Here is a 12,986-nt window from a genome sequence, read left to right on the forward strand (position 1 = left end):
CTCTGAAGAATTGTAGCTCTAATTAAATACATTTATCATCTACTTATATTACCTATCACCGCCAAATAAATATTTTCAAGTAGAATTCAGAGCTTCCCGAAAAAGAGAACAATTTTCCCATATCTGTCTGCTTTTATAACAATTTTTTTTTCTCACTAGCATATTTTCTTACTCTTACAATTACCCAAATATCGCTTTTGAATCGATAGCAACCACCAAATATAAATACAAAATTCAAATTATAAATATTTTAAAAGACAATTAGATTTATTTTACAAAAATTTCAAGACATAACTCGGATTGACTCCGCGTTCAGACAAACAGAATTATGGACTGTGATGTGCTTAGGTTATAATTGATTGAATATCGAATAACTTTTAGCTTTGACTATTTACACCTGATATGAAGTAAGGAAATGTTGTACGGCTTTGGGTATGCTATAAGTAAGTTGCTTAAGCTACGTATTGGCGTGTGTGTGTGTGTGGGCACTGAAGTGGGAAAGTGACATTTTATGTTTGTATAATTGTGTATAAATGCTGCGACACTTATGTACAAGCTATTCACTAATAAAAAATATTTAACTACGAGCTACTGACTACGATCTACGATAATTTTACAATGGAATCTGCATTAAATATTTTGTTCTGCTCACTCTTTCACAAAATGGCAAAATTTTTACAAAATGTGAGTGTGTGTATGTGGGTGTATGTTGGTGTGGCTGGGTGAGCAATGTGCATGGTTGATGCGTTAATATATATGTGGCCCTGGCCAAGAGCTCTACATAGCCGCACCATTGTAATGCTGGTACATTTCATCCCAAAATCTCTGTCGTTCCGGCTCGGGATTCGTCTTCATGTTCAGCTCGTGCGAGATGTCCAAATAGTTGAGACTGTTCATAACATTTGTGGAATCGATGGGAGCCCACTTGGCAGTCAGCAGGGGATCCTCAAAGTTGGGCGTGGGCGTGCTGAAATCAAAAGTCATTGAAGTCAGCGTCTTCGATTGCATCAAGAGCTCAGGATGACTTACCCGTATTTGGCAAAGTTTGCCCACATGCGCACCATGCGGTTCTTGACCTGCACTTCCATGGACTTTGGATCTAGACTCAGATTCAGGAAGCCAAACTTGAACAGGTAGCCCATCTCGTCGCCGTGGCACACACCTGGCCGCGGTATGCCCAGCATGCGCTTGTACAAGCCCAGGGCGCCGTCGAAGGAGAAGCGATACAAGTAGACTGGCGCATTGCCGTACTTGGCATGGTTCCTGGCGGTGCGGCGAATGCCTTGCAGGAACATCAGATCAGTCAGCAGCTAAGGGGAATGCCACAATTATTGTAAACGCAATGTATGTAATATATAAGAGATCATTTACTGCTATCATTTCATCCACAGACTCGAGGCCAACGTGCTTGTTGCCCAGATAGAAGGAGCGTATTTCGCGTGTGACTCTGTCATGGGCAAGGCTCACATTCAGATCGTGCGGCACGAGCCGGCCAAAGTCGTTCTCGATAATATTCAATAGCTGCGGATTCTTGCGCAGTCCTAAAGAAAGATATATGTATATAGATATGATTTAAGAGGATTTGCTTCGTCCGCTCCTCGACTCACTTCTGATGAACAGCATCGCCTCGTGCGTGTTGTAGCCCGTCATGTAGGGCACCTCGCTGTTGAAGTTGTGGGCGTCGTACATATCGCTGGGATGCTCGGTGAGGAAGGGCTGCTCCAGGTAAGTCTCCTCCTGCGAGTCCTTGTTCCAGTAGCCCTCCACGACGGGCACGAAGGGCAGGCCAATGTTGTTGCGCTGATCGTCCGCTGTGAGCGTTGTGGGCGCCGCCTCGACCAGCTTCATGGCGGGCACTCGGCGCAAGAAGTCCAAGATCTCTTCCGTATTGTTGGCACCCACATAGCCCAGGTTGGCTGCCAGTCGAGCCGCTCTCTGACCCGAGCTGGCGGCCATGGACCAAGGGTTCAGTGCGGAGCCGCTCTGCGAGATGGCCCGATGGAACAGACCCTTGGCCAGTGGCGACAGGAGTAGCAGCTGCACCGAGGAGGCGCCCGCCGACTCCCCAAAGATGGTCACCTGCTGCGGATCACCGCCAAAGGCGGCTATGTTGTCGCGCACCCACTGCAGGGCCAGCACCTGATCCTTGAGGCCCTGATTGCCCGGCGCATCGGGTCCAGCCGTTAGAAAGCCCAAAGGCCCCAGCCTATAGTTCAGCGTAACTAGCACAATGTCCTCAGCAACCAGATAGTCGGGCCCGTAGAGGAAGGAGTTGCCGGAGCCAAAGGAAAAGCCGCCGCCATGCAGCCACACCATCACGGGCAGCTTAGGCTGTGCGCTGAACAGGGAAGAAGAAGAGGAATTAAGAACACAATATTTATTTACTGTGAATCTCATATGCTTAGCTGCTTACTCATCCTCCTTGGGCATGCGCGTGGTGAACACATTCAGAAACAGACAGTCCTCGTCGCCCTTGAAGGTGTCCAGTATCATGTTCTTGTGCGGACAGCTTTGGCCCTCCCGCGAGGCATCTCGCACGCCGCTCCATGGCTTTTCGGGCAGCGCAGCGCGGAATCTGCACGGAAGTCACAAAAAGCCTTTATTGACTTGTTGAGGCAATTCTTCAGGTAATGTGGCTCACCTTCTGGCACCTATGGGTGGCGCACCATATCGCATGCCCTTGAAGCTGTAGTAGCCCCCCCGCTCACCCGAGCGGTACTTCTGAAAGCGTCCGCGCACCTTGCCCAACGTGGTGCTGGCCACGATTTCACGTTCCTTCTACAAATGCATGGGTAAACGAGTTTAGATACAAATCTTGATTAATACATTCAAGCGTGGGAACTTCTGCTCCTCTCCTCGTGCCTCATGAATGTGCTGTTTGATAAAATCAATTTTGAATGGCAAATCAAATGTTTTCAGAAACCTGCAGCTCGCTCAGCCTGCCAAGTATCTGCCAGATGCTTAGCAAGTGTGCCGTTCTTGCACAAGAGTTCTGCAAGAATTTTGCATTAAACTTGGACAGCTCTGGCGTCAACAACTAGGCCATGGTGCAAACATTGCGCAATCGCCTAATGGCCAAAAAGCCAGTTATTAACAAATTTGTATTAAAGCAGCAGCGGCAGCAGCAGCAGCAGCAGCCGCAACTGCAGCGACTAGCTCTTTCTTTGTTCTTGAAGTTATTTCAGCAATTATCAACGGGCAACTGCATCAGCTTAGACTTGACCTCAGCCAAGTTGCAGCTGCTGCTGCTGCTGATTCTTGATGATTATGTTGGGGCTAGAGTTGATGCAATATTTGTTATGTGCGCCCCAAGGTCGTGTTGCCATCTGTGCTTACCCGCAGAGATCGCACCACCTCCTGCACCACACGCATGGCGCGCGATGGCAGCAGCTGCACCAGCGAATTCGGATGCGAGGTCAGCGTTTTCCAGGCCGTCGTCTCCTGCAAAGACAAAGGTCACAATTACAGCTCGGATTAATAGCAATTTACAAGCGAGACAACCAACTGCGCCTTGTGCAAACACAACTCTCAAGTTCACTGCGATTGTTGCATTAATGTTGACAATTTTTCTGTACCCAACAGAGTGTGAGTGTGTGTGCCTCAGTGTGTCTATGTGCGTGTGTCTGTCTGTCTTGCGGTGTGTTGCTTTTCTGTCACTTTTAATGATGTTAACGGGCAACCTTGCGGCCAAGCAAATTTCGTTTAATTGAAATGCCATTTGCATAACACCAAACAAACGGAGCTCTTAGAGGCGGCAGCAGTCAGAGAAACAGTTAAGTGCGAACAACAATGGCAGCAGTCACGTGCAGCCAACGCTTAGCCATAGATATAGATATATACACATATACATAGATACAGTAATACATTTATGTGTGCGTGTGTGTGTGTGTGTGTGGCTAACTGTCTGTCAGCTGTCACATTAGCCGGCGTGTGTCCCCAGCTGAAATGTATCTGTATCTCAAAGTGAATCATGACACAGTTAGGCCAAACGCACAGCTCCAGTTAGTTTCAAGTTCACCTTTTATGAGCTAACCATATTATGCTAATTTCTTCTATTATTTTTTGTTTTCTTATTTATTTATTTTTTTCCCCCTTTTATCTCCAATTTGATTTCATTGGGTCTGCCTAGAGACTTGACCCGCTAGGTGCGTGGGTCTGCCACAGTCTCTGCAGCTTTATCTGCGCCATACAGTTATGCAAATGTGGGCGTAGCCACAGTCTTTTCCAGTGGCTTTGGCTTAAATCGACTGCGCGGCCATAAAACCCATCATATTTATAACTGTATAGCAGATATTGTGATAGAGGCGAATTAAATCAACTGAAGCTCTGCATTTGCATGGATTAGTTTAAAGCCACATTTAAAGCAAATTAGAATTTAAATTAGTTTTTTTTTTTTCTCACAGATTGTCATTCGATTAGGCACACGAATTTCCTAACTATATCACATAGTTAACATGCCCTGAAGGCCTGGCTCATCTCATTTAATTGTATTTTTATACTCATTGACAAATGGTAGGGGTATATTGGTTTTGTGCAATGTTCGTGTTCGTGCTCGTCCGTCCGTGTGTTCATCTATCCGCCATCGTCTGCTTGTGAGTTATTTCCTTTCATCTATTCTTCCGTCCGCTCATATAGCCATATATCTGTCGGTCCTTCCGTCTGTCTGTTCGTCTATCTGTCCATTCACCTGTACGTCTGTCTATAAGGCTGTCCCTTCTTCTGTCTCTTAATCGGTCCATCTCTATCCATCTCTCTATCCATCAGGCAAATCTGTATCTTCTACAGTTTTAGAGGTAGAACTCCAATCGATTTACAGATCCAACAGCAGAGCTTAGAATGATTGATGAACGATTATTATATAACTATTAACATCCGACTGCAACAGTCTTGCTTGATTTTTTGTTGTCTATTGTGCAGATGCAACTGACAAATTAAATCGTTGATTCGACGTAAGCGTGCACAAATGATGCCATTTACAAAACATAAATATTATGCAAGCACAAAGGCAGCAACATTAACAGCAACAGCAACAGCAACAACACAGCGAAAGCAACAACAATGGCAACAATGAGCTCATGGGCGCTTTCACGCTACGCTCGAAATATAAATATAAATACAAAATAACTGCAGTCCAGCAGATCGCCAGCTAACTGCAGTGTAGAAAGTTGCATCTAAAGCAACAATAACAACAACTACTGCAACAAAGCAAATTGCATAAATATTTTATAACTTAACAAAAGCAAAACCAGAAAAAACAAGAGATATAAAAATGATTGAAAACAAACCTCAGTTGTGGTTGTAGAACGCTCCATTTCCATTCTGTGTGGCTCGTGCGACGACCCGGAAGCTGAGCTCTCAGTTGTTGTTGATGTTGTGGTTGTTGTCGTGCCTATCAAGAATTGCGCACTCGTTGCCAACTCTGGCCCCTCGTTGGACAGCACAGCCTCCAGATCGTCACCGAAGAGGCTCTCGAAATTCTGAGCCGAGTCTGAGCTTTCTTCAATTTTCAGCTTGTTGTCCGACTCGAACGAGCGCTGCATGCAAATGCCAAAGATAATTAGACCAGTGGCCAGAAAGACAGCCACGCTGGCCAGTACGTAGGGCAAATAGCGGCGACAGGCCATGCCGAATGGGCGAATGGGCGTGGCGTGGCGTGGCGTGGCGTTTGTGCAACAATGCAATCGTTGTCAACGGCAACTTGCAACCCGCAAGCAGCAACCAGCAACCACCTGCAACTCTGCTACAAATGCGAAACACTCAACTTTGATTTATTGAACTCGCTTTGTCCGCCTTTGTTTTAGCGTTGCTCCCTATTGGGCGCACACACACACAGACACACACACGGACACCGACTAACTAACTAACTAACTAACCAACTTTGCGACTGTTGCAGTTGGCGGTCGATAGAGTTTTGAGTCGGAGTTAGAGCTGCAAGTCTTGTTATTCAATTCTGTGTGTTGCTGCCAAGTATATAACTAGATATAGATATTTCATATATATATTTTGGTACTATTATTTTTAGTGCTTGTAATAATTTTTAGTACAGTTTTTTCTCTTTTTATTGCCTTTTGTTTATGTTATGTGCAGCACGCAATGGCTGAGTGCAGACGTTGGCATTGTTTTTAACTGTAGCTGCCGTTGTTGTTGTTGTTGTTGCTGTAGCTGTTGGAGGTGCTTTGGTTGTTAACTTGCAGCTGATAAGCAGCTATCATTCAATGTTAACTGAGAGCGAGCGGAAATGTTGCAGTCGCTAGTTAATTATTCATTTAATTGCAATTCATATAATTGCAGCCTGTACACATAATTTGATAATTTGATTAGCTTATATCGACTTTGATTGCTATATATACAGAGGGATGAGTATATAAATTTATAAATCTATTTACATATGTACAGAGCCTAGCCAAGCTCGGCTGATAATCGCATTAGGGTTAGACACACACAAATAGTTGGCACTGCAGCTCACCTGGCTTAACTCTTCACATATCCAATATAGCATTGGCTGCAGAGTGGAAATTCTATATTGTGGCAGAGTAAAATAAAATACCTACAAAATGCAGGCGAATAAAGCAAATTAATTTATATATACTCAAATACTCTTTGAATAATAGTATACAAAATATGCTTGGCTAAAAAAAAAGGTTAGTTTAAGGCTGTTGGCGCTATGAAGCTTCTTCTCTCTCAAAAAATAATAAAATTATATTTCATTTTCAGCTATGTATTTTCATACTCATTCGAACAGAGAATAGAGTATATAGGTTTTGTGTTATGTGCAGCTAACAGTCCACCCGTTCGTCAATCTGTATACATGTAAGCAATTCGTTTCATTGCCATTGAGACTTGAGCCGTTAAATATAAAAACTCTTCTCATTAGCAACATCGCTTTATTGTTTTATAATGCGTGAAGCATTTTCCGACGCGCTTACTGATGGCATAGCAAATTGGAATATCTGTACAGCCTTAAGATAAATGGCATGAACTGTTAAATGAAGAGACTTGTAATTTACTTATTGAATTTATGATACATATATATATATATATATATATATATATATTATATAATAATATACTATACATGAACAAGTGAAAAGATAAAGACACCGCGCAGTTAAGAGAGGAAGAGTAACTGATAAGATATCAACGCCAATTCGCCAAGCTCCTCATTAGCGAATAAAGTAAGCGGAAGAATTACTGAACTTTGGGAACTTGGAAAATATCATGCACCTCCAGAGGCAACTCTGAGGTTAGGCAACTTTGACACTGCAAGCGTCAACGCCATCGATGCAACAACTAGCTTAAATTCTCACGCGAAAGCTTAAGCAAATGAGAGCAACCAAATTCTTAGTTAAATCTTACTAATCAGTCTGCAAACATAACGAATTTATCTACTTCGCACAGAATACGTCTGGCCGCTAAACGTGACAAAAATCAAAATTTGGATGAGAGCAAAAGTTGGCGATATATGTAGATTAATCAATCCGATAAAAAATTCATCAGAGGGCCGGAATTCAATTTTGACAAAATTGAAATTTAACAATTATGAATATTAAAAGTTGAAGGAATTAAAATGCAGTGTCACAAATTGGGTAAGGCTTTATTATCTTGGAATTGCTTACAAATCTTTATTGAGTTGAAATTTTAGACCTATGCCTTTTAGGGTATGGAGAAAGCACTGAAAAATGTATCACGTTTCTCTCTTTGTTTCTTAATTAAAATTAAAAAATTATAAAATTTCCTTATTTCCGTTGTCATATATAAACACACTTCGGTTGTATCATGGTCTAAAAAAAATCACTGATTATATTTAACTGTAAATTGGAGCATAGCTGTCCGGTTGGAAAAAGAAAATAGGCCATCGGCTGAGAGATAATACATAATAATATCGAGAAATCTCTGCATTTATTTGGCTTATATAATATTGATGCTTCAGCTTTAACTTTTTACTGGCACAATCTACTTGGTCAATGTATTTATATGAATAGATGCAACCCATATTAAGCCATATATATATGTACACATATCTGCCTCAGTTGTAGTCAAAATCTCTAACTTTTGCACTGTTAACTTCTTCTTCTTCCGAGATATCTATCTAAAGTTATTGGCAAATCGGAAAATATCGATTTTGTAATAAATTTAGTCTGTTTCGGAACATTAATGAGTATTTTTCAGCTCACAATGATTTGCTTCTTTTGTGCTGCTATCGCTTTAGCATAGTTTTAGTTTTTTAGTAATAATGTAAATTTCAGACTTGAGCCGGTTCGACTTGAATCAGGTTTTTTTCACATGCCCAAAAACTTTATTTACTTATCAGCTTCATGAGTTCGCCAAATATATATAAATATATAGAAAATTATATTGAGCATAAGTAAAGAAATAAATATGAATATATATTTGATATATGTTTGGCATTGGCAGTGTATTGAGCGACGACAACGGCAGCATTCAAGATCGGACTCCATATATGCAGTCACACGCGCTGGGCACAGATTCTAAAAATCCATGGCCAAAACCAATTGAACAGCAACGTAAATATTTGCGCCTCTATGCGGCTCATAAAGCACGGGTCATATGCCGCAACGGCTGTGCGCTGTGAATATGGCCAATAACGTATGCCCAGGCCCATAAAAAGCATTAACAGCCACCTGTAAATGCAGTCGCAAAGTGTTTTAAAGGCGATAACTCAGAGTCGTCGGGCCGACGGAATGCTTAAGACAATGGCTCGACGTTCATGCGCGGCTACCTGGGGAGGTACAGAGCTCCGCAGCTCCGACTGGGCATTGGTAGCCCCGGCGACGACTGCTCAGGTGTTGAATTACTTTTGAAACGGCAACAAATTTGCGACACGATGTCAAAGTCACACTAGATAAGAGCTAAAGCCAAACTACGTAGTAAGCAAGTTTTTCGTCTCTGGCACGCTTCACGTTGGCTTCTTTGTTAAAGCGCACACACACATACACACACACACACATACACGCACTCACAAATATATATAAATATTTAGATGGCTATCGACTCACCTTTAAGGTATTGGAAATCTTTCCAGCTCGGGCGATGGCAGTGCCAAACGTGGAGGGCGCTATGGCTATCGAAGCCGTCTCATTGCAGAGCAGCAGCAGCGAGATGAGCAGCAGCGCCAGGGCTAGCCATGGATGCGACTGTCTTTTGCGTATCATGTTGAACTTGGCTCCCACTCTGGCTCTAGCTCTGGCTCTAACTCTGGCTCTGGCTCTGGCTTTGACTTGTGAACTGCGACTGAGCAAATAGAAACGAATAATAATGCATTAGTCGATTGTCTACAGCAATCATGTGTGTTTGCAAACGCGCGACGCACCGCACCGCACCGCAACCGAACCGAACCGTACCGCACCGAGCTCTGCTCTGCTCAGACTACTTCTTGGTCAGGGCCAAGCGCGAATGTCAACAAGAAGCAGCAGCAGCAGCGGCAGCAGCAGCTGTGAACTAAGCTGAGCTAAGCATGAGCCACTTGACTCGCTTTTGTTGAGACTGGCGCGGCATTGTCTTACATTTAATTGGCTTGAATTATATTCGAATCTGTTGACTTTAGCCGGCGCTGCCTCGCATTAGCCTAATACAGACATTATTCAATTTATTTTGCTGCCGCTTTGAGGTCAATGCGCGCTCAAGCTTCACGCAAATATTTGCTGCTCCCGGGGCGCGTGATGAATTAGCTATGCATGCGATGTCGTCGCTGTCGCCTGATCTCTGCAACGTGTGAATCCATTAACAGCCGCTTCAATGACGGCGCCGCCTAATAGGAGCAGCGCAGAGCAAACCGGAAGCCATGCGGAAGGTTGTCAACTTATTAGTTACATTTAATGATCCAATTGATTCACAATATTCGGACTAAGGGATCTGAATCTAGAGTGCTAATTTCTTGGGGCGACACTTCCTCTTCCTCAAGAATCGCTCAATCAGTGACTCTTCTGTCTTCTCTCTGTCTGGTGTGCGCCTTAGCTGGCCAACTACTAAATGACTTGGGCAACAAACTCGTTTACGACTAACAGTGATGAGACGACGGTTTATAAAAACAAATGTACAGCCACTTGGCATATAACACAACGGCACTAGCAACGGCAACAGCAAGCAAAAAATGCTTCATAATACGCGTGCATTGAATATTAGCGAAAAAAGAAGAAGCGTTAGAGGCTGACACGCCCACTGGCTTATGACTGGCAAAAAAGAGGCAGCCAAATCGCCTCAGACAGTGCATAACAAAGCAAATCTGTGAGAGGATAGGTGAGAGAGGGGGGCAGACAATCCATCGGACGACGCTTAAACCACTAACCCACTTCCTACTTGAGCCAAGTGCGACGACATTGCCGTTGCCGTTGCCGTTGCCGTGGGCCGCAGCAGACAATGCTAAGGAAACACTTGCACTTTCGTGGAAAGTTGTTTGACCAGCTGCAGACAGACAGAGAGAGAGAGAGAGGGGGGAAAGATCAAATGAGTTGAATGAGAAAAAGATATTTAAGTGAGAGAGAGGGAGGGAAAGATCGAGAGCCTTGCCAATCATAAATATGTACAAGTCTGCCTATGAATATGTATTCGTCGTCGTCGTCTTCGCATTCGTATGGAAATTAGCTTGAGGTAATATTGCATTCATAGTGGAGACACAACAGCAGAATGCGTCGATTTTGCAATGGGCATTTGTAAAAGGAGAGAGAGCAGCAGCAGCAGCAACAGCTGGCCAGCTGCCAAATACCAAATGAGTGGAGCTGCAGAAAGCAGCTGCCTGGAGAGTGCAGCAGGAGAGCGCAGCCAATTGCAGGCCCCCCCCCCCCCCCCCCACAAAAAAAAAAAAAACGAGACTCTGCAGCTGAGCTGATAAAACGAGCAAACAGACTGCGTATGCTACGACGACGACGACGACGTGAGCTGCCAGCGAATACCGCTATGCGAGCCATTACGTAAGCTGCGATCAAAACAAAAAAGGTAAATATTGAAGAAGAAGCAGAAGTAGGAGGAGGGTAAAAAAACGATAAATAAATGAGACCAACAAGAGCTGAAAACGGCCAGTGAAATGAGCTGTGAAGTGGAGGAGAGAGTGAGTTGCAGACAGAAAGAGAGTGAGTGATGAAGAGAGAGAGGGAGAGTGATGGAGAGTGAGACACTTATGGCAGATGAGCCATTGATAACGTGATCGAAATGAGTTTCTGCCATTTCGTTTTAGGCCAGCGTGCAAATTGAAACCTAATGCCAAATTTCACTTGACCCCTTATATAAGCAGGCTGTAAACGGAACTAATAAGCCACGTTACAGATATACATACATATATGAAATGCATATATATGTCTATGTATAGCAATAACTGTTTGCATTGGCATACGAGCGTAAAGTTAAACAATATTAAGTTTGACATAGTTAAGGCTAAGCAAACGCGACTCAATGGCTGAGTTGAGCTAAAGCTAATAACAACAATAGGTAATTATCGATTAACGATTAACGATTGCACACACACACACACAGGCACAAGCTCTCTACATACAGGATGTTAAACACAAATATCGCACTGCACAAGTTCAAGTTTGTCGTCTAAGTCTTCTGTTTGGCGCGTTTCTCTTGCTCGTTTGCGATCTGTGGCTCGCCGCGTGTTTCTCGTTTGACTGCCGCCGTTGAACTGAGTCTGGGCCGGGCCAGCGGTGCGCTTAAGCGTCAAATCGCTCTTTTCCATGCGCGCTCAAATCTGCTGCCAGCTGCGGCTGTCGGCTGTCGGCTGTAGGCTGTGGGCTGTGGGCGGGGCAGCAGGCGACGATGGAAGTCTGACAGCTCCTAGCAAAGAGCTTACTTTTTTTGGACTTCTCTGGCTGCTTCTTGGCGCAAAGCTGCGTAAATTATGCACGAAATTTGGCTAGTCGGATTTCTATTTGGCAAGAAACGGGGCAGCTGAATAACGACTGCGTATTCTTGACCAAGATGAGGCCGCGAAGTGTCTATCCGCATCGTTGATCTATGGACTCGTACAATTAGTTTGTTTTTTGGTTTTTGTTGTTTTGGCCAACATGGAAAAGCAGTTGACACTGAAAACCATTTGAGATCAAGGATAAAGCGTTCGCAATAAAGCGATACCCGCCTCACCTCGCCTCGCCGCGCAGATGGCAAGGCAAATGATGAGCAAATGACGGCGACAAACTGTAAACTGCTTAATTATTCAATTTAATTGACTTTTCACTAATTGCCCCAAAATGCATTGTGCAATCAGCTTGGCCCTAGATGACAGTTCACATGTGCAAAATCATGCCCCACCTGACCCAATCGCGCTCTATCTACAGCATCTGCACTTGACTATGTACTCAGCCTGAGCTTGAGCTTTGCGATTGCCGGAATCCGTATTCGTATCCAAATTGTGCATTCAGCTGCTGCTCGGTTGAGTGGAAAGTGTGTCACCATATTGTTCTATACAAATATTTGGACGGGCGTAAATTATTAAAAACATATGTGCATAAAAAACTAAATATAATATAACGCTGCGGCCCCGCTTGGGTAAGCTGGAATTTCGAAAGCGAGCCGGCAGTAAAATTTACTCTGTATAAATAAACAAGAACTGACGCATGTCGCTCATAAAAATCAACGTAGTAATGAGGCTAGCACAAGCTACCTGAGAGTTCATGCAACGATGCTAGAGCTGAAGTTGTTCTTGACTTGTCCCGTTGTATCTGCCAATTCAGGGTCAACTGACAATCATTCTGCGATGCTGACGTCACTCGACAAAAGTTGCTGTTTTTACAGTTGACTTGTTCGCAGCTGTAAAGATAAAGCGAAAATGTATCATTTCAAGTTCTATAAAGAGCAGTTTTACATGATAAATAAAAATATTTTTAATTAAATCTTGTCTTTTTTCTTTATTATTTTAATTTTTTATTTTTATTTATTTTATTTTAGTTTATTTTATTTTGCCTCTTTAAATAATTGCATAAACCTTAAATTAAGAAATTGGTATTTCAAATTTACAATTGCAACGACTTTAT

General features: G+C 43.4%; 1 protein-coding gene across 3 annotated transcripts; it reads right to left on the minus strand.

The window, feature by feature from the left end:
- Window positions 1-246: 246 nt before the first annotated feature.
- Window positions 247-11,666, minus strand: LOC108621096 (esterase B1). 3 transcript variants are annotated; one of them, XM_089476552.1, is made up of 10 exons: window positions 11,507-11,666; window positions 9,018-9,252; window positions 6,467-6,547; window positions 3,337-3,441; window positions 2,642-2,778; window positions 2,414-2,575; window positions 1,608-2,338; window positions 1,372-1,541; window positions 1,030-1,310; window positions 247-967 (listed from the first exon to the last, which is right to left on the minus strand). In XM_089476552.1, exons 2-10 carry the CDS (start codon window positions 9,171-9,173, stop codon window positions 778-780), a joined length of 2,013 nt encoding a protein of 670 aa, XP_089332678.1. In that variant the 5' UTR covers window positions 9,174-9,252; window positions 11,507-11,666; the 3' UTR covers window positions 247-777. The 3 variants fall into 3 exon arrangements, with proteins under 3 accessions (XP_089332678.1, XP_089332681.1, XP_017873724.1); XM_089476555.1 differs by lacking the exon at window positions 6,467-6,547; XM_018018235.2 differs by lacking the exons at window positions 6,467-6,547; window positions 9,018-9,252; window positions 11,507-11,666 and adding an exon at window positions 5,286-6,345.
- Between the last annotated feature and the right edge of the window lie 1,320 nt (window positions 11,667-12,986).

The sequence above is a fragment of the Drosophila arizonae genome, chromosome 2, assembly GCF_054131065.1.
Source record: "Drosophila arizonae isolate 15081-1271.41 chromosome 2, UAZ_ARI_1.0, whole genome shotgun sequence".
In the NCBI taxonomy this organism is placed as follows: Eukaryota; Metazoa; Arthropoda; class Insecta; order Diptera; family Drosophilidae; genus Drosophila; species Drosophila arizonae.